At 42.6% G+C, this 22,333-nt stretch overlaps 1 protein-coding gene across 3 annotated transcripts in view; it reads left to right on the top strand.

Annotated features, from left to right (window-relative positions):
• The window catches only part of rps6kc1 (ribosomal protein S6 kinase polypeptide 1), a 161,994-nt gene extending 153,314 nt beyond the window's left edge, over window positions 1-8,680 (top strand). For 2 of the 3 annotated variants that reach the window (XM_067988924.1, XM_067988923.1), the window contains 3 exons: window positions 1,230-1,312; window positions 1,409-1,504; window positions 8,085-8,680. In XM_067988924.1, the coding sequence (XP_067845025.1) occupies window positions 1,230-1,312; window positions 1,409-1,504; window positions 8,085-8,195 (290 nt within the window). In that variant the 3' untranslated portion in view covers window positions 8,196-8,680. The remainder of the gene's footprint in view (window positions 1-1,229; window positions 1,313-1,408; window positions 1,505-8,084) is intronic. The other variant, XM_067988925.1, reaches the window with a different exon arrangement.
• Window positions 8,681-22,333: the final 13,653 nt, after the last annotated feature.

Raw genomic sequence — 22,333 nt, 5'->3', positions numbered from 1 at the left:
GCAAAACAGTCCTTTCACTTCAAAGGAACAATTCTGTTAACTAAATAAAGGAAACAAACCAATTTGGTCAAACACTTTTGAGTCTTAAGTAAATGAAACCAGTATTTCAACTAATAGGGCAGTTTCACTATACAGTTTGTGGTGATGCGGAGTAGTTTCATACGTGCAAGAATGCAGAAAACTTTCTTTTCTCTAACCAGAGTGAAATGCGCTGCCAACAGTATAACTTACAAATACTTTCTGGGCCACTGTCCCGAGGTAATGGTGTGTGGGTGGGAGGAGAAGCAATGGCTGGAGATGCTTTGCCACGTTCAGGTAGGGAAGAGTAGAATCAAGCGAAGGCAGTCCCTTTTAAGCTGGACAATGAAGGAGAGAGGTGGAGGAGAATTGTGTGATTGACTGTGTCAAAGGCTGCAAAGAGGTTGAGGAAGATGAGACAAGATAATGCACCACAATACAGTAACATGTATTTGGAATGTCATTTGTGACTTTGATTAGGGATGTTTTACTGCTGCGGCAGGGGCTGAAACCCAATTGGATAGGTTCAAATATGGATTTTACGGGAAAGATGGGCACAATTTGGGACGCAGCATTATATTCAAGGACTTTGGAGAGATAAAGGAGTTTGGTGGTAGTTTGCTAGAACAGAAGGATCAAGGGTGGGTTTTTTAAGAGAGGGATGTTGACTGTAGTTTTGAAAGGGAGGGGAGCAATACCTGATGAGAAAGAGCCATTTACAATGACAGCTAGTATGGGGGCCATAAAGGGATATTGGGAATGGGGTCAAGGGAGCAGGAGATGGGTTACATGGAGAAGATGAGCTTGGAAAGAACATGATGGAGGTAGAGAAATGGGAAAGGTGTGGGTTCAGGGCTAAAGTCGGGGTGGGGGGTGGGGGACACTGGAAGGGAAGTTTGGCTTGGTGGGCAAAGGGAAGTGGGGGGGATGCGGCAATGGCAGCTGAACGGATGGTCTCAGTCTTAGTGACAAAGAGATCCATGAAGTCCTCGCACTTGTTGGAGGTGAGATCAGATGGGGCAGGGGAGAGGGGTAGCCAAAGCAACACCTGCAGGAAAAATAGGATATGGCATCAGGTAACATTATAGTGCAAAAGTTCTTTTATTCGGGCAGAAGAGCCTCATAACTGTACCTAATGGGAATTCAGGCATCTAAGAACTGTATTAAAGCTCTGTACATTAAACTATAAATTAACTCTTTTCTACATTTAGAGGTTGGTGGGATAGCAGAAGAAACTGAAGCTTGTGACTGGTGGAGTCTAGGTGCAATTTTGTTTGAACTCTTGACTGGAAAAGTGAGTATAGCAGGGTTGTGATCTGCAGTGCATATTTGAATTTTTAAGTATGTCTAAATAATATTCAATGATGGTGACTGATTTTCTTTGTTAAAGCCTCTGTTTCAGTGCCATCCAGCTGGAATAAATACACACACAGCTCTAAACATGCCAGATCACATGTCAGAGGAAGCCAGATCATTGGTGCAGCAGGTAATCTGCTATTATAATGAAATTCTGCAGAATAGAAATATTGAGGATCTGTGCTTTAAAGCAGCAGTGCCTTTTTGTTGTATGTATATGTAGGAACTGAAGAAAATCCCTGTTGTGAGGGAGTAAGAGTTTTCCTATCGTTTCCGTTGTGAGGTTTTCTTTTATTTTCATTTTTTATTCCTCTCTAATTTTCTCCTGTCTCCTCCTTAAGGCAATGACTCATGCTGGGCTATGATAACACAGGTATCAGCAGCCTTCCTGTACCTCATACAAATGGCCATTCTTCATGTGTAGATATTGACTGTGAGGAGATTACAGACGATCCTGATCCTGTCTTTACCTCGTGTCGACACATGCGCACTTTCTGACGGGAGTTACTGCATATCAATCAGCAATGAGAGCCCTAGGTGACTTTCCCCCCCGCCCCCTTTCTTGCCCAGAATAATTAAGAACAATTATAACACCCTTCTCACTGTCCCAGTTGAGATCAGCTAACTCTCACAGGCTGGAGATTGATTAGGAATTCCACTGTCATATTGTGAAGATTCTCAATTTTGGGAAGGTGGAGTTTATGCACTGGCAATACTGACCCTGAGCTTGACAACATGAACCTGCGGCCTGTTTTTATTGTGTGTATATGTAGGGGAGAGTCACTGACCAAGGTCAGCGATGTCAGTAATGAAATCACATGCCAATTATTCAGAAAATGACTCCTTCAGGCACGGGACAAGCATTGCATGTTGGGATGGGAAATGAATGATTTCCTAATTAAATATTGGGTGGACTTTTATTTTGCGCATGGGATGGAGGAGGATTGGAGGATAAAGTTTAATAATATGCTAGTTGGATTGTTTGCCTGAAGTTTCCTTTCCGTGGGAAATAACCTATTTAAAAGAGGATCGACTGGTAGATTTTGTACTTATACCCATTCATGATGAGACATTTCATTTAAAAATTTGAAAACCTCAAGTACTGGCATTCAAAATGAATTCCATTTTTCTCAACCTACAAAGATTTCTAACTATTTGGTTCAGATTTTGTGTTTTATTACCCAAATTGCAATAGGTGACCAGTATTTCATTTATTAAAATAATTTTGGTGAACCCAAAGAGTTACGTTTTCCTTTTGGAAGTTTAAAGGAAATTAAAATCTGAACTCCTGCCCAGCAGTACAAAGCATTTAAAATAAGAGTGGCAGTTTGAAAAAACAGTTTCTTTAACACAATTAGTTGAAACAGGAATGCTCTATCTCATCTTAAAAAAAAACCTAATTAGAATAAATAATTCTACACACTATAAATGCAATTGTTTGATAGTAGTTTCAGGCAAATGACAAATAAGGCATTCTGGGCTACTGTCTTCTACTGGTCAAATAACACACAAATGACTGAACTACTTTTTGCACACACTTTACAGCAAGAAAAACAAGTTGCACTTAACATAGCTGCAAAAGGACAGTTATAAGAAAAGAATAAAAACTTGGACAAGCAGTCAGCCCCTTATTTTGCTCTGGTGCTTGTGTTTCTCTTTACAGACTACTCCACTTAAAATTGCCTTGTTTAATGTATAGATTTAGTCCCATTAATTTCTGACATTCATTTCCGATTCATAATAAGCTTTTCTCCTTATAGACAGCTCTTAGTTGGAATGCAGTGCCGTAGCCTTTAAATACTTAAGCTGGCTAATAATATTTGCTATTTTACAAGTAACTTTTAAGACGGTAAATTAATTAAGAATAATTTGTTGCTACCTACAAAATTTAGCATAGTAGCAAGAGTGAAATATCTAATTCTAGTGAAGGGCGTTTGTGTTAGGAACAACCTTTGTGTTATTCCAAAGTCCTACTTGGTCTTAAGTGGAGTTGGTTATACTTCGATGCATAGATAGCTGTAAATCTTTGTTTATAATATTGCATATAATTGAATATTGAAGGTGAATTTAACTTGGCAGGGTTTGAAGTGTTGATAATTATAGTAATCAAAAAAGATGATATAACCTCAGATGTAACAATGACTGAATTTATCTGCACAGAAACGTGATATCCAGGGAAAGAAGTGCCTCTGAGAGCACAGAAAAAAATGAGGGTAGAAGTGGAGAGTGCAATGTTAGAGAGATTTTTGCAAAAGTGTTTGGACACAGGATTGATGTCAAATGACTGAAAGATAGTCAATGAGATTCCAGTCTTTTTAAAATGGGTCAAAAAAAAATCCTGGGAATTCTAGACCTGTTATTCTAATATCTATATTAAAATCTGCTACAGAGGAAAGTGATCAAAAGCATCTAGCAAAAGTAAGGGCAAGAAATCCAAGCCAACACCCATTTATGAAAGGCAGGTTATGCCATACATATTTATACTCGTGATAGTTAAGAATGACCTCAACAGAAGTATAAGCTGAATGTCTAATTTTGTGAAAAAGGTGGTTGATCCAAGCAGATGGACATTGTTCAAAGACATCTGCAGACACTTAATGACTGGGCACATAATGGCAAATAATATTGAAAATGTGAATTAATGCATAAATGTAGTAATGTCATTATGCAGTATATGAAGTATAATGAATTAAAGTGCATCAAAAAAGATTTGGGTTACCAAGTTGACCAGTTGTTGAAAATATTTTCACTCAGAAATAAAATGATAGTATGTTTAGGTAGATCCTTAGAGTACAAGTCCACAGATACTAAATTGAGACCATAAAGCATTAATTGTATAATCATAGAAATTTGCGGCACAGAAGGAGGCCATTTGTCCCATCATGTCTGTGCCAGCTAAAGAAAAGCCTAATTCCACTTTCCAGCTCTTGGTCCGTAGCCTTGTAGGTTATGGTACTTCAAGTACTTTTTAAATGCAATGAGGGTTTCTGCCTCTACCACCCTTTCAGGCAGTGAATTCCAGACTCCCACCACCCTCTGGGTGAAAAAAATTCTCCTCAACTCCCCTTTAATCCTTCTACCAATTACTTTAAATCTATGCCCCCGGTTATTGACCTCTCTGCTAAGGGAAATAGGAAATATCTACGTCCCTCATAATTTTACACACCTCAATTAAATCTCCCCTCAGCCTCCTCTGTTCCAAAGAAAATAACCCCAATCTATCCAATCTTTCCTCATTGCTAAAATTCTCCAGTCCTGGCAACATCCTCGTAAATCTCCTTTGTACCCTCTCTAGTGCAATCATATCTTTCCTGTAATGTGGTGACCAGAACTGTACGCAGTACTCAAGCTGTGGCCTGACTAGTGTTTTTTCAGTTCTGGCATAACTTTTATGCTCTTATATTCTATGCCTCGGCTAATAAAAGAAAGTATCCTGTATGCCTTCTTAACCACCTTATCTACCTGTCCTGCTACCTTTAGGGATCTGTGGACATGAAGTCCAAAGTCCCTCTGTTCCTCTACACTTCTCAGTATCCTACCGTTTATTGTATATTCCCTTGCCTTGTTTGCCCTCCCCAAATGCATTACCTCTCACTTCTCTGGATTGAATTCAATTTGCCACTTTTCTGCCCATCTGACCAGTCCATGGATATCTTCCTGCAGTTGACAGCTTTCTTCCTCGCTATCAACCACACGGCCAATTGTTGTATCATCTGCAAACTTCTTAATCATGCCCCCAAAGTTTAAATCCAAATCATTGATATATGCTCGGTCTATCCCTTTCTCCCTTTTAAATAACGCTACAACGTTAGCAGTCCTCCAGTCCTCCAGCACCACGCCTGTGGCCAGAGAGGATTAGAAAATGATGGTCAGAGCATCCGCTATTTCCTCTCTTGCTTCTCTTAACAGCCTGGGCCTGGTGATTTATCTACTTTCAAAGATGCTAATCCCCCTAATATTTCCCCTCTCACTCTGTTTATCCCATCCAATATTTCACATTCCTCCCCCTTAACCACAATGTCTGCATCTTCCCCTCTTTTGTGAAGACAGACGCAAAGTATTCATTAAGAATCATACCAACATCTTCCACCTCCACACACAGGTTACCTTTTTGGTCTCTAATAGGCCCTTCTCTTTCCTTAGTTATCCTGCTCTTTATATATTTATAAAACATCTTTGGGTTTTCCTTGACTTTACTTGCCAATATTTTTTCATGCTGTCTCTTTGCTTTCCTAATTTCCTTTTTAATTTCACCCCTGCACTTTCTATACTCCTTTAGGCCTTCTGCAGTATTGAGCTTGATATCTGACATAAGAATCCCTTTTTTGTCTTACCTGTATGCTCCTTTTTTTATCTTACCCTGTATGCTCCTTGACATCCAAGGGGCTCTAGATTTGGGAATCCCACCCTTTTTCTTTGTAGGAACATATTTTCTCTGAACCCTCACTATCTCCTCCTTGAATGCCTCCTACTGCTCTGACACTGATTTACCTTCAAGTAGCTGTTTCCAGTCTACTTTTGCTAAATCACATCTCAGCTTAGTAAAATTAGCCTTTCCCCAATTGAGAATTTTTACTCCTGGTCTATCTTTGTCCTTTTCTATAACTATGCTAAATCTAACTGAATTATGATCACTACCACGAAAATGCTCTCCCACTGATACCCGTTCCACTTGCCCAGCTTTATTCCCTAAAACTAAGTCCAGAACTTCCCCCTCTCTTGTTGGGCTTGCTATATACTGGCTAAGAAAGTTCACCTGAATGCATTTTAAGAATTCTGCGCCCTCTATACCTTTTACACTGATTCTATCCCAGTTAATATTAGGGTAGTTCAAATCCCCTCTTATTACTGCCGTATTGTTTTTGCATTTCTCAGAAATTTCCCTACGTATTTGCTCTTCTATCTCCTCTGACTGTTTGGGGGTCTATAGTACACCCCCAGCAGTGTGATTGCCCCTTTTTTGTTCTTCAGTTCAACCCATATGGCCTCATTTGATGATCCTTCTAACGTATCATCCCTCCTCATAGCTGTAATTATTTCTTTAACCAATATTGCGACTCCCACCTCTTTTTTTAATCCCCCTCTCTATCTCGTCTGAAAACCCTGTAACCAGGAATTTTGAGCTGCCATTCCTGCCCCTCTTTAAGTCATGTTTCAGTAATAGCTATGATATCGTACTTCTATCTGTGCCCTCAGCTCATCTGCCTTATTCACTAGACTCCTTGCATTGAGGTATATACCATTTAGCACTGCCAAACTCTTTTGTTGTCTATTTTCTAGCCCTTGTTTCCTCTGCCTTCCAAACTCGCTCACTAATTTTCTGCCTTCCATTTCCAGCTCTGCTTCTCTCCCTTCTGAATCTAGTCAGGTTCCCATCCCCCTGCCAAGCTAGTTTAAACCCTCCCGAGCAGCACTAGCAAACCTCCCCACGACGATATTGGTCCCAGCCCCGTTGAGGTGCAACCCATCCGGCTTGAACAGGTCCCACCTCCCCCAGAACCAGTCCCAATGCCCTCGCTCCTGCACCACCTCGTCAGCCATGCATTCATCTGCACTATCCTCCTATTTCTGTACGCACTAGCGCGTGGCACCGGGAGTAATCCGGAAATTACTACCTCTGAGGTCCTGCTTATTAATCTGTTTCCTAGCTCCCTCAAACCTGCCTGCAGGACCTCATCCCTCTTTCTACCTATCTCATTGATACCGATATGGACCACGACCTCTGGCTGTTCACTCTTCCCCCCCCCCCCCCCCTCAGAATGTTCTGCAGCGGCTCAGTGACATCCTTGACCCTGGCACCAGGAAGGCAACATACCATCCTGGAATCACGCCTGCGGCTGCAGAAACATCTGCCTGTTCCCCCACTATTGAATCCCCTGACCTTCCTCCCCACCCCCCCCCCCCCACCCCCGTACAGCTGACACATGGTGACATGGACTTGGCTCTGGCTGTACTCCCCAGAGGAACCATCGCCCTCACCCCGGTTAGAGAGCGGGATGCCCTCAGGAGACTCCTTCACTACCTGCCTGGTCCTCCTTGTCTGCCTGGTGGTCACCCATTCCCTCTCTGCCTACACACTCTTAAGCTGCGGGGTGACCACCTCCTGAAACGTGCTATTCATGTATCGCTCAGCCTCACGGATGCACTGCAGTTACTCCAGCCGCTGCTCAAGCTCCGAACCCCAGTGCTCGAGCTCCTCCAGCTGACGACACTTCCTGCACATGTGGTTGTCCAGGACACGAGAAGTGTTCTGGACTTCCCACATGGCACAGGATGTGTATTCGACTGGACTGGGGTGCCCTGCCATGCCTCTATTTATTAGACTATTAACTAAACTTCTTAGTTTAACCCACTGCCCTAACTTAGAGAGAAAAAAGACAACGGTAATACTCACCAACCAATCACCTACCTGCTGTCGTGTGAGACCAGGCTTAGAGTTCATTCTCCAGTTTTTATCAATGACATAGAGAAATTGACAAGGGTTCAAAGAAAAGTAACACGGTGATAGTCAGTTTTAAATCAATCAATTCTGGAGTTATTGGAGCTGGATGTTTATTCATTGAAACAAAGTTTGTGCTTTAGTTTTTTTAAATCATGAAGGGGATCAGTGGGGTTAATGTTAATATAGAATGAGTATATAAAGTAGAATCTGTAACAGAATAATTTCGACTGCAGGATATGTGTGATATTTTTCTCTTCCTCATCTTCAGCTTTTGCAGTATAATCCCAGTGAGAGACTTGGTGCTGGTGTGTCGGGTGTTGAAGATATCAAATCACACCCATTCTTCTACACATTGGACTGGTCCAGAGTAACGAGGTAAAGAACTAATGCAAAGGAGACTTCTTCATTACTGCACTGATCAGGATTGTACTTGGGGGTGTGCACACCGTGCCAAATCCCAGGCATCGAGACTGGCCTTCAGCCTCCTAAGGAGTGAACTGTGTAACTGTGCTATTGGGCAATAGGAACAACTTGAATTTTGCGGGATTATTTCGTTATGTTTGACTCTGCATTACAGGCACCTCAGGTGCTGTGTTCTGGATCATGCCGCAGATTCTGCAATGACTACGTTGTATATAAGATAGGAAGGCACAGCAAGACTGGAAAAACATTGTACTCTTTATGTACACAATTCCTATTTATTTATAGAACATAGTTTATGGTGCTGTAACATATTGGATTTAGCCTGTCACTAATGAGGGTAATTTCTGCTGACTATTGTTACTAATTACTATTCTTATTACATGAACCAATTAATTACAGGGTATAGATTAGAACCAACTAAATAAAATGGATTACAAATTACCTACAATGGAAATTTGTGTTTTTTCATAAACAATGCAATGTTTTTTTTTCTTTACACTGTAATTCAAGGATGAATTCCTGATCAAAACACATATTAGAAATCGAATTTCTACATTATTTGCACCAGACCAAAACAAGACTGAACTACTTTATATTTTCACACATCAGTCAGCAACCAAGTTGAGAAAACATAATCATGCTTGTAATTACCGCAGCTGAGTAACTAACAGCTCTGGGGTCTAAACTCACATCTACCTGTGGAGAATTAATGTTTTAATACAATCTTCAGCACCTCCCTCCCATTTTCAGAAATCCTATTTCTGTAAAGTCCACATAAAGCTCAACTAGAATGAAATGTTGTAAGTTGGTCATTTTTTCTACAAGAACACAAGTATTTCTAAACATTTCTTGAATGGGCACTTGAACAGATTAAGAATGAATTCTTCTGAGATCTCGGTGTTGTAATAAAATATTACTCATGTTCAATGCATGAATTTTATTTACAAACAAATTTATGTATCGCTTTGTACTAGAGTGGGTCTTGTAATAGCCTCACAGAACATTTGCCCCTATGGGAAGCGAGAGGATTTGTCTCAGCGGATGGAAGGCCCCTTCCTTCAGCCGGTCAACAGTCTTTACATAATCTATAAAAAAAATATTTTTTTCGGAATTTTGTGCCAATCGAGGTGAGGGATGTCATTGCTGAGATAATGGAACATTTTCACTCCAGGCACCAGGGGAGTAATTTTAACCCCAAAGAACGGGTGGGTTGGGGGTAGGTGGGAGGTTAAAGGAGCAGAGTTTGAAGCGGGTCCACAACCTGACTCCAACGCACCCATTTCCGGGTTTAACCCAGGTGCGTATGGATGCACGCGTGCAGCCGAAACCCGGAAGTCCTGTTCCCACTTAATGCCAGCGGGTGGATTGTTAAGGGGGCAATTTACCTCATTGAAATAGTTGAGGCACTTAATTTTTTGTGGATTCTAAGTCTGAAACGACTTTAACCTCACCTGTACAGGTTTCCTGTGGCTTCTCAATCTAGCCAGTGAAACGGAGGCGAGATTCATGCAGAAGTTCATTTAGCCCTTTAAACCTGTGATTGACACATCTGAATAAAAGCTGAAGCATTGCAGCTGGTCTCTCAGTTCTCTCAGGCAAACGTTTGGCTGAGAGTTCTTCTAGTGTTGAGACTGAGAGTTCTTTGTTGAGACAGCTTTAGGAAGACTTTGCAGCCTCTCAAACAGATAAGATCAGGATGGGGGGCGCAATGGATGTATTCGAGAGGACATCTGAGGAGGAGGAAAATGAACATCCATGTCAGCCACGTCGTGCTGTGTTGGGATCTGCTGGTGCACAAGACAGAGGTGCGGAACAAGGACCTGGAGAACAGCAGATGGGACGAACTGAGAGGCCGACTTCGCAGGAGGCACTACCCACGTGAGAGGGTGTACAGGCAGAGGCTGAGCTTCCTGGACTTAATCTGAAGAGCAGTGCCTACATGGGCTCAGATTGAGTCGGCAGGTGGTCGCAGACATCTGCAGCCTCCTTAAGGAACTGCTGCTCCCTGCTGGACCTGGTGGTCACGCATTGCCCATCACAGTAAAAGTAACCACTGCTCTCAATTTCTTTGCTTTTGGGTCTTTCCAGGGCACCATCGGTGACATCTGCAGGGTGTCTTAATCGTCTGCACATAAGTGTATAAGGCAGGTGATGGATGGGTTGTTTGCCAGGGCATCCGCCTACAAGAACTTCCCCCGCGACAACATCAGCCATAATGAGCGGGCAGTGGGTTTCGCCTCTCTGGCTGGTTTCCCATAGGTGCAGGGCACAATCGATTGCACACACGTGGCAATACGAGGACCACCACGAGCCACGAGTCTTCATGAACCGAAAGGGCTATCGCTCCATCAATGCACAGCTGATGCGTGACCACAGGAAGAGATTTCTACAGGTGTGCACCAGATTCCCTGGTAACTGTCATGATTCCTTCATTTTGCGCGAGTCCAACATTTCATATCTCTTCCAGACAGGAGACAGACTTAATGGCTGGATCGACGTAGACAAGGGATACCCCTGCAATGACCACAGGTTTGTCATTGAGCAAGCCATAGGCATGTTGAAGATGTGCTTCAGGTGCCTGGATCGGTCTGGAGGAGCCCTTCAGTACTCGTCAGCGAGGATGTCCAGACTAATCGCGGTGTGCTGCGTCCTGCACAACATATCGCAGCAGAGAGGGTTACAGGTGGAGGAGAACGAAGGTGCTCATCAAGCATCCTTTGCTGGCGGCAACATTGAAGAAGAGGAAGGTGATGAGAATGAGGATGAGGAAGGAGGAGGAAAATGAAGATGGGGCACCCATCTCCAGACCATCCACGTACATTGCTGCCCGTGACGCCAGGGATGTCAATGAAAGTTGCAAAATGAAGAAATTGAGGTACTCAGGCTGCCTGTCACAAGCACCTCAATGACCAGCAACCCCCCCTCCCTTTGCACAAAACAGTCCTTCAACCATGTATACATCTATTGCAAATTGGTTATCGAACAGGAAGCAGAGAGTTGGGATAAATGGTTCATTCTCGGACTGGCAACCAGTAGCCAGTGGTGTACCGCAGAGGTCGGTGCTGGGTCCCCAACTCTTTACAATCTATATTAACAATTTGGGGGAGGGGACGAGTGTAACATATCAAAGTTTGCAGATGATACAAAGATGGGAGGGAAAGTAGAGAGTGAGGAGGACATAAAAAACCTACAAGGGGATATAGACAGGCTGGGTGAGTGGGCGGAGATTTGGCAGATGCAATACAATATTGGAAAATGTGAGGTTATGCACTTTGGCAGGAAAAATCAGAGAGCAAGTTAGTATCTTAATGGCGAGAAACTGGAAAGTACTGCAGTACAAAGGGATCTGGGGGTCCTAGTGCAAGAAAATCAAAAAGTTAGTATGCAGGTGCAGCAGGTGATCAAGAAGGCCAACGGAATGTTGGCGTTTATTGCTAGGGGGATAGAATATAAAAACAGGGACGTATTGCTGCAGTTATATAAGGTATTGGTGAGACCGCACCTGGAATACTGCATACAGTTTTGGTGTCCATACTTAAGAAAAGACATACTTGCTCTCGAGGCTGTACAAAGAAGGTTCACTCGGTTAATCCCGGGGATGAGGGGGCGGACATATGAGGAGAGGTTGAGTAGATTGGGACTCTACTCATTGGAGTTCAGAAGAATGAGAGGCGATCTTATTGAAACATATAAGATTGTGAAGGGGCTTGATCAGGTGGATGCGGTGAGGATGTTCCCAAGGTTGGGTGAAACTAGAACTAGGGGGCATAATCTTAGAATAAGGGGCTGCTCCTTCAAAACTGAGATGAGGGGAAACTTCTTCACTCAGAGGGTGGTAGGTCTGTGGAATTTGCTGCCCCAGGAAGCTGTGGAAGCTACATCATTGAATAAATTTAAAACAGAAATAGAGAGTTTCCTAGAAGTAAAGGGAATTAGCAGTTACGGGGAGCGGGCAGGAAATTGGACATGAATTTAGATTTGAGGTTAGGATCAGATCAGCCATGATCTTATTAAATGGTGGAGCAGGCTCGAAGGGCCGATTGGCCTACTCCTGCTCCTATTTCTTATGTTCTTATTTGCCCAATGGGTATCATCATGTATTGCCATTCATGATGAAGCAAACGAAAAGGCACTTGGGATGTAATAATGGGCAAGACGTGGTAGTGGTGATAATCAATATAACGTGGCATTATATAAAAAGAAAAGGAGAATGAACAATATAACATTTCTTCAAACACCCTTGCGCATACCGTGGTTAACTACAACTGCTTTAATGTGCTTTCTGCCGCTTCAACGTGGTGCATCCCCTGTGGCTTCAGCAGAGGTAGAGGCAGGCTGTTCAGATCCCTGCCCTGACTGCTGGGTTTTGGAGCCCATGAGGGCCCCGCCAAAGACTGTTCCACCTGCACCTCTGCAGGGGCAGACTAGGCCGTTTGAAGAGGAGGCAGCATTGCAGGTACTGGTTGTACTGGGGGGTTGGGGGGTGGTGTGGTGGTGGTGGTAGGGAGGCAACGAGTGAGATCTGGGAGCGCATTGAGTGGAGTTCCCACTTCCATGTCCCTTCTCGCCATCATCCCTCTCCCGGGCCAGCGCCACATCACTCCTACCACTCTGCAGGAGAGCAGCTTGGTGCAGAACAGTGACACGTTGTAAGGCCATGGATATGGTATCTGTCATCCTGTTTAAGGCGGCAGACATGTTGGCATCCAAAGTTTGCACGGCCGTGTTCATGGCCTGCATAGCCTCAATTGAGAGCCGTGCTTGAAGCTCGATGGAGGCAGCCACTCTCTCCATTGCAGACATTCTCGTACTTACCTGCGACAACAATCTGCTAGTTTTGGAGTTGGCCTCCTCCATCCTCTCCACTATTGTGGAGAGTGTGCATTGCACTTTTTCTAGTACGTCACAAAGGTGCAGCCATACCTCAATCATTCTCCTCAACAATGGCCCCCGGAGTTCAGCATCTGTGTCCAGCTGATCAGAGCCTGGAGAGGAGTGCGCCACCTGACACAGACTCTCCACAGCTGCTCCTACGACCAGCATCTGTTCTTGCTCACTTGTGAATGATGAATCACCAGGTGACAACCCAACTATCTGGCTAACAGGATCCACCAAAGTGCCAGTATCTGCACTGGTACATGGCTGTATGACCTGTGATGGTGCACCCTCAGAAGGAATGAGGTCCTCTGAGGAATCGATCTCTTCCATCTTGCCATATTCTTTTTGAGCGCGTGAAGGCCCTGGGAGACAACAGAAAGCGATATTAATTATTCATTGGCAAAGTGACAATCACCATATTAAGGTCTGTCAGAGTTCAGTGATTGATGAATTAAAGTGGGTGAAAGTTAAAAAGTTCTGTCACCAGGCATCTGCGGGTTCCCAGTCTCTCCATCTCTTATGGATAGGGATGCAGCTATCCCACTTATTTCAATTACCCCCTCCTCCGCATCTGTCAGCTGGACTATCTGTGGTGGTCCATTTTCAGTCCTCGTCCTCTCCCTTGCGTTTTGCGCTCTTTTCTCCTACAAAGGAAGAAAGAACAGACCTGTGAGTGACTGAAGGTGCCGTATTCACCCAATGGATGCATTGCTGTGGTTGAGGCTGACTATGAAACATGCATCACATTGCATCAGGATTGGGGTGAGTGGCAGTGGTGAAGGCATAAATGGGGAAGAGAGGAAGTGCATAGGAAGTGAATGATGGTTGATGATGAAACTTAAGTGGGTGTGAGGAGTGATGTGATGGAGTAGACGTGCCAACACAATGGGAGGTGGGGGGGTGTTGCACAACACAGGATGTGGATGAATCAGCAAATCTACTCACTTCCTGACCTGCTTAGGTTATTAAAACGCTTCCTGCACTGCAGCCAAGACCTGAGCGCCATGCTGCTGCTGCTGACCTCTTCTGCCACCTCCAGCCACGCCGCCTTGGTGGCAGAACCAGGTTTCTTCCTCCGGTCACTTGGGTATATGACCTCCATCCTGTTTCTTAAGGCACCCAACAGTACTTAAAGCGACGCAGCTGAGAACCTGGGTGCTGTCTTTCTTCTGTCCATCCAGAGCTTTATTTCCTCCTTTCCCCTCCAAAATCCATTTGTGCCCTTTAAATAGTGGAGTTCACATTGCATCATTCAGGTGCACAGTACGCCTGCTGCACAGCTTGAAGACACAAAACCCGGAACTAAAATTAAGTGCCTTCAATTGAGTTGCGATCGCAGATTCCGACATGTCACTTTACTTCCGGTTTTCCCACACGATTATCAACCCATCCACTGAGTTTCCAGCTTCAGGTAAAAGTCATACCCCAATTATCAGCATCACGCATTCCCAGGTCAATTCCAGCCCAGTTAGAAGCAGAGTAAAACTCTTTCTACTCCGTTCTAAAAATGTGTCCCGACCCCAACTCCAGAAAAGCATCCCTACGGCATTTTTAAATTTCCAAATCTGCCATTCTGTGGCCTTTATGAGTAAGATTGCCAATTAGTGCTGTCACTAGGAACTATATTTAGACCGTCATTTTCACACATAGGACCCTTATAGTCAGTGGACAGCAAAGACTCATCTCATCAGTCCTGTGTCCGAGTCTCGTGGATGGAAACCCAGTGTCTTAACTCACTGCAACACTCAACTATCAAAGGACCTAATGAAAAATAATTCCAATACTTACCAAAGTGAACTGCAGCTCTTTAAAAATTACATTGTCTAGTGCAGAGCTAAGAAGCAAATGTATATGACAAAAATTGATAATCCCAAAGTCAGTTGGAGTGGTAGTGTCACACTCCAAATGGTTTAAGCATTCCTCAGCTATGGACGGAGTTATTAGCCAGGGTTCCAGCTCCAGCTCTGAAGGGTAGGAATCCTTTACTGGAGTTATCATCTCTCACAGCTGTAGTTGGTGGAGCTCCAGCCAACCATGAAGCTTTATGTAGGGGCAGCTAAAGAAGACACAACAGGAACTAAAATTTCAATTTGAGTAACTTCACAAAAAGCATATTTTACTTGCAGCACTCAAGAAAAATTCTCTCACCAGACTGAGAGCACTGAATTTCCATTTCAAATGCTTCACTCCTTGACATTATCATGCACTTGCATATGCCAGTATATGTAACCTCTTCCAGAACCAGAGATTAATGGGCCATCTCTAAACAATTTTGAGCACAGTCATTTATTTGCACGGAGGCAACATGTATTGCTTCCCTTGGGAGTTCAGCAGTTAAGGCTTGGATATAAAGGTATGTGCTAGTGTAGATCAGTTTCGTCTGTAAAAGATCACTTTAAAGGTCCACACTTCAGTTAACCCTTTCTTTGCCATGATGAGAGTGTTCAGACATCTTTGACTACACTCTTTATAAATATAAATGTCTCTGTTATCCTAATATGAATAGCATATTCACAAATGAATTTATGAGAATGTTTTGCAATGCTGGTTAAAAATAATGGGGCAGACGAAGTATTGGTAATTTTAGCACCAGCAATAATATTACAGTCTGGGTGTTGATTACTCTGATATTGCCTTAACAGAGTGGTAATAATTACCCTCGGAATACTGAAACATTAAATGAATCAATTATTTGGAGAGGGAAATGCAACCAAATAAATAATTCTGCATATTCTAATATTTCAAATGCCTTCCACCACCAGTGCTGTTGCAGTTTGACCAAGGTTTATGATTACCAACAAACATAGCCATAAAAGATGAAATTCTACATCCTATTCTCAGTTCAATTCAAGTTACTTTACATTGACTTGAATTAACATCAAATGTGATCCATTTGCATATTAATTTCTCCTTCATTTCTATGGCTGTTGATTTCTACAAACTGAGTCACTTAGAAGCGTGCCATTTTTTCCCAATTTCATTACCCTCTGTGACCTTAGGTACCCTTGCATCTTTGTGTTTCAAAGCCAGCACCACTAATGACCTCATTATTGACCCATAGTCAGACAACAACCACCTCAGTGGGGACAACATGTTAATTGTCTATATTTCAGTGATAACTGGCCAATGTGTAATTTTACACAGGCACTTCTTCCAGTGAAATTATTGTCACCTGTCTAACAAAAGTCATATCTAATTCACAAGTTAACTAATTAATTTTGCAAGTTTCAATACTTAAAACCAAGTTAGTCAAGAGTGATTAACCTCAACATTCACGTTTTGATTTGGCAACCATGGAAAGTAAGCAGAATTTCAGTATAAAGCATAGGTTTCCAAATTGGGGTTCACAAAGGGAGTTCAGGGGTCCATGGGTCATCAGATTTCTTTCATCTCTTTTTTATTTGTTGACTTACTAGCATGCTATTTTTGTTGCTATCCTAATAAAAATAATTTGCAGCAATAATAACTGTTTTTCTTTGGGTAACTGATACTGTCTTTTGAAAACTAGAACAGGTGGTTCCTGAGAGTGAGTCAATATTTGCAGGGAATCCCCAAGAGTAAGTTCCCCACACAGAAAAGTTTGAAAAACACTGGTGGAAGTACCAGGATTTTGTAGGCTGTCAATTTTCTCCCAATTCCATAGGTTTGCTAAAGCTGCAAGTAAACTATGAAAGGTAATGAGGTGGTACAGTAAATTAACACACCTCCAGGATCAAAGTTTAATGCAGCTCAGATTGATGGGATGAAGGTTTCCTTTCTTTGTGGGCTGTTCGGGTGCTACATGTAATGAGGTTTGCAGTGTCAATCCAGTTCCCAGTGCATAGCACAAAATTGTCCAGCAATTAATAATTTAATTCAGAGAAAACACAAGGATACTAGGAGTGGCAAATGGAAAAAATTCACAATGGTGTAATACTCGTCTGAGTTTGATGTTAAATCACATTACCAGGGCAGAGTGGAGCAAGCTTTACTGCAGATTTTACATGCACTGTACTTGAACTGGGAGTGCATGATTCTGGCACAGGGAGGATTCAGTGAAAAAATATTTCATTCTCCACCAACACCTCGAAGACTAAAACGTATTAATAATCTTTGATAATTAGAGAAGGAAATTATTCTGTGATTGAAATGGAAACAGATCAATCCCATTAACAAGAATGTTAATATACAGAAACTGGAAGGGGATCCCCATGACATATGTCAACCCACTCCTTACAACACTGGAATGGCTGAATGGAAAGCTTCATATAGAATAATAATACTTGAATTTATATAGCACCTTTTGTGCTGAAATATCTTAAGGTGCCTTACATGAAGAATAGCTGCTTTGCAGACAAAGTTGGCAGCCAATGTGCATCAATGACATTCCACTAACCATAATGAGCTCCATGAACAATAAAGCTGTCTCTTGGTGATATTGGTTGAGGGAGGAATGTTGATCAGTACCCTAGGAGAGCTCCCTGATCTTCAAATAGTACCACAGGCCCTTTAAAGCCCATCTGAACCCCTGGGTCAGGCAGACCAGTTTCTGCTTTGCAGCAAAACTAAAGTTATTGGAGTAGAAATTGGTATGCCGGGTGGATGCCTAAAACAGGTGTTAGGCCCCTTAAATATGTAAATATGTTGAAGGACCCCTTCAAGAAATTTGTCGACGATAAGCAGGGCAGGCGTTGGACCTACCTCGCAGGATTCCTCAGCGACCCCTTTGGCCGCCAACGGCAAGTGACATTTTTAAAAATGTGTGCATGTGGAGTGCTCCACAGGCAACACAATCTGCCCCGCTCCCCAGCCCGATCCAAACCCCTCCTCCTGAAGGCCATTGCTGTCGAGGTAGACGGCCTGACATAGAGGTCTTCGTTCAGACGAAGTGCCTGTGGAGGCGTAAGTGCATGCAGTTTGCACTGAATGTGCTGATGAGGCCCCAAGACCAATTTCCATCGATCCTTGTGTCTCTCGATTTGGGTGCGAACCAAAATCTACCCCATTGTGTAAATCCAGAGGTGGGTCCCAACCTAACTCCTGAGTGATCAGTGTGAGATCTCCAGGGTGTAGTCTGACACTGCCTTGGTTTGACAGAGCATTGAGTCTAAATCCAGTACAGTGTCAAACCTGGTTTAAAAAGTGCCTGCAATTCATTTAAATGTTTAGACAGTGCAGTCACTGCTTTCTACACTATTTAAACATTTAACATTCACTTACTGCAAGAGGAACTCTCTGCATCTGTGTAAGCAAGCATGTGTACAGCTGTCTTCTGAGCAAAAGAATCAGAGTTCCAGGCAGTGTAAACAAGGTACTGTCTGCCTATGATCAATACTGGCATCTCTAACAATGCAGCATTCCCTCATTACTGCATTGGAGTATCAGCCTAGATTATATACTCAAGTAGGCCTGTTATCTGGGATTTTTTTAATTTTAAAAACTCAAATGAGTTACTTAGGAATTGCTTGGAAGTAAATGCTTATCATTCCTGGTGCTTCCCTCCTACACTTAAATTCCCCTTTAAGAATAATTGTCATAAACATTCCTGGCAACCAGGCTAAACTGACCAATAGCTTCAAAAAAGCTGACACAATCCCAAAAATGTTGACAACTCAAAAATAGCCCTGAATGTAGGTCCTGTGACATAAAACGACACTGAATGTGCAGTGAGTCAAAATTTGACACAACTTAAGTTGCAGGAATGTTCGACATTCCATTATTTGCATGTTGGAAAATTCTGTTAAAAATTTCGGCCATTTTTAAAAATTTCTTGCAGAGAAATTGTGATTATAAAGGATATGTATTGGTGCTTTCTTGATAAATCTGATTGTTAAATTGTCTTAAAATTGTTTATATTGTTGTCAGTGACATGGAGGCATTCTTCCTCCTCACACCACAGTTCACAGAGGCACTCCTCTCCTCTCATCCCATTCACGCTGGCACTCTTCTTTCTTTTCCCTTGCAGTTAATTCTGGCTCTTTTCTTTCCCCCCCCCCCCCCCAGGTTCATGCTAGCACTCCTCTCCCTTACCACCCCTCAATTCAAACTGATAATGTTCTTCCTCCCCACCCCTAGTTCACACTGGCATTCTTTTTCCCCTCTCCCTACATTTCTTGCTGGTACCCTTGTCCCCCATCCCTGCTGCAGTTCATGCTGACATTCCTCTTCCTCTCCACCCTTAGTTCAAACTGGTACTCTTCCCTGCCTCATCCTCAGTTCATGCCAGTACTTTTCTCCTCCTCATCCCAGTTCACACTAACACTCTCCTGCTATCTCCCCTTTGCTGCGCTTCTGACTGCTCCCCCTACTCACTCAGTGCCACTCTCAGTTCCTGTCATCTGCTGTTGCTCCATGAGATTGAAAATCATTGCACACTGTGGGTGAGAACTCCTGATTTTGGAAAACTATCCTGAGAATTTCTGCCCACAGCATCCAGTAGTATTTATTTCCTTAGAGAAGTCTCAGTAGCAAGTAGGAGCTGGAGTGGTACTATTGGACAGGGTCGGAGCTGCGCTGAGAGCCAGAGCCAGGGATTGTGGCTGTATTGAGGGGCAGCAATGGGAACAGTACTCAGGGACTGATCCAGGCACGTTGCTGAGGGACAGAGTTGGGGGTGACAGTGAGGGACTGAGCTGGGAATGGAGTTGGGAGCAGTGCTGAGGGACTGAGCTAGGAGCAGTGCTGAGGGACTGAGATCGGAGCGATGCTGAGGGAGTCTGGTCTATATGTAACTCCAGTCCCACACTAACGTGGTTGACTCTTAACTGCCCTCTAAAGTGCCCTAGCAGGGCCACACAGTTGTATCAAAATTCTACTAAAGAATTCCGAACAGCATTGTGGGAGCAACTTCACTAACGGTCTGGAGTGGTTCAAGAAGGCCCCCCACCTCCTTCTCAAGGCAACGAGGGATGTGCAATGAATGCTAGTGATGACCACATCCCAAGAATGAATTTTAAAAATATGTTTGATATAAACATTTTCTTGTTGGATAATCCTACTTGCTCTTGGGACTGTCCATCTAGTTGCATGGATTGTAGCAATTGTGACTGGAATTAATGTTGTTGAAAAAATTTGTTTTAAAATCTAAAGCAACTCCAAAGCTTTTCTTGTCAGGAGGAGTGAAATTGCCTTGTGCATCTATAGCATTTTAGTCCAGCACATCCCATTGCTTGTTGTTAGGGGATACACGCAGAGCTGGTTGCTGCCAGGCTCAGCATCGGTTCAGTGAGCAGGAATCCACAACAAAATCTGCACCAAATGTTTGCCAATTTCAGTGCCAGATGGTCATGGTTGATAATGGAAATACTGTGTTGCAGCATCAGGATGACCCTTTCTGCTTTGCGTTTAGGGTTTAATATTGAGATGATAAAGAAAAAAATACTTGGCACTGTTGCCAGTGAGCTTAGCACTTGACTTAAAATTTCTAATCAATTAAATGTTAACATTTTATTTACCATCGATTTCATGTTAATAAGCACCAAAGCCTGGTTTAACCCGGAAGGTAAAGGAGATAGTGTCCAGCATGAATTAGGCATTTGTTTTATGGCATCGTTCAGAGAATTTTATTCCTGTGGCAATTTACATTCCAACCTCTGTAGCTATATGTCTGATTATCTTTCACCTTCTGTTTGAGAATGCACTATGGGAAACATTGATATTTAGTCTACGTCACCACGTAGAAGTACACTCCCTTCACTCTCCACCCCCCCTCCCCGCAGTCCACATAGGGTAGCACCCTTGAATGGAATGCAGATGTTACAGATTTAAACACAGGAAAGCATGAGAAACTAAATTAGGTGAAATAAAGTGCAACAGAGATCAAAACCAGAACTTTTCTGAAAAGCAGCACATTGTTTGTACTGACATTTAATTTAAAACAAAAGATCATACAGTTTTAATGAGAAAATCAATAACGTTTTTCATTAAAAAAAACACTGTTGGAGCTGACACGTGCTATTCTGTGTAATCCAAGCTCAGCTGACTTGCGGCACCATGTTCATATAGTTGGTTGGTCTGTGATGCTACTTGGCATGTGATAGCTTCTACCATCATGTTTTATCAAATCAGAACATACTTTATTCTGGAACGTGAAATTGAAAATAAACGTTAATGAGCACACCCCAAAGTAAAATAGAAATCAAAAAATGACAAAGTATTTGTCATTTTTGGGTTCAATATGTGAGTATCATTGGGAATTTCCTTGGGACTTCTCTTGCTCCCCCACTGCAGCTGTGGCAGAAGTGCAGTGGACGAGGTTTCTGCCAAACTTCTGCCAAAGTTACAGTGGTGAAGAGGGAGAAACCACGAGGAAATTCCCAGCAAATGCCTGTATTTTTATGGAAGTTTTAAACCAGTAGTCTTGATTATTATATATCAGTTTACAGGTATTATATTGTACCTCTCATCCTTTTTTAAAGTGTAAGATGCAGAGGAAGATGATAGAGAAGGTGTTCCAAGTAAGTAGAAGGTGTAAAACATGACTGGGAAGGAGAGATTATGCTAGTGTTGGGAGTGTGTTAGTGTGGGATGTGAATTGGAGGGCACTGCTGTAAAGCCCGACAATATTGTTCAAGAAAAGATTACATTTCACCTCACGTATTTTAGGAATATATTGCAATGTTGTGCAGCTCAGATACTCAGTAAGTGGTTCATACCAAATACCAAAGACATCAATGTTTTTTTTAATTTAAGGTCTTAATCGTTCTTCAAATACAGAAGGTTTAAGCACATCAAAATGAAAACTGTAGTCTGTCGGTCCTGCTACTGCATATAGTCATGGCTTCTGGATAAAACAAGTGGGAATTCATTGTTGTCCAGCAATTTGTAAAGCTAAATCTGAAGTAGATTTTCTGTTTGATCATACCAAAGCTGGCATCTTCCAAAAAAGAACTATGTTGACTTATTTTGAAGAATTGCCTTTGCTTTTAACTCAAACAGCCTTTCAGGGAATGGGAAGAGGTCAAATTACAAATAAAATGATTATCAGAAGTGAAAATATGCAGAATATGCATCCTAGATCTCTCATATGTATGAGAACCTATTATGTAAATACCAGCAAAGCTGCTTTTTATAGTGTTACCAGTAATCAGGAAGAGATTTAGTGTTTTCTGTCTCCTACTTTAATGTAATCTCACTTATCTTTCCAATATCTCTGCAGCTGTGATGATACTTCAAGATCTTCCTCTTAGTGAAGCATTAACTCCACATCTGACCACTTCTGTTATGCCTCCCCCATGT

This window comes from Heptranchias perlo, chromosome 8, assembly GCF_035084215.1.
Source record: "Heptranchias perlo isolate sHepPer1 chromosome 8, sHepPer1.hap1, whole genome shotgun sequence".
Taxonomy (NCBI): domain Eukaryota; kingdom Metazoa; phylum Chordata; class Chondrichthyes; order Hexanchiformes; family Hexanchidae; genus Heptranchias; species Heptranchias perlo.
This window is presented reverse-complemented; position numbering and strand designations above follow the sequence as displayed.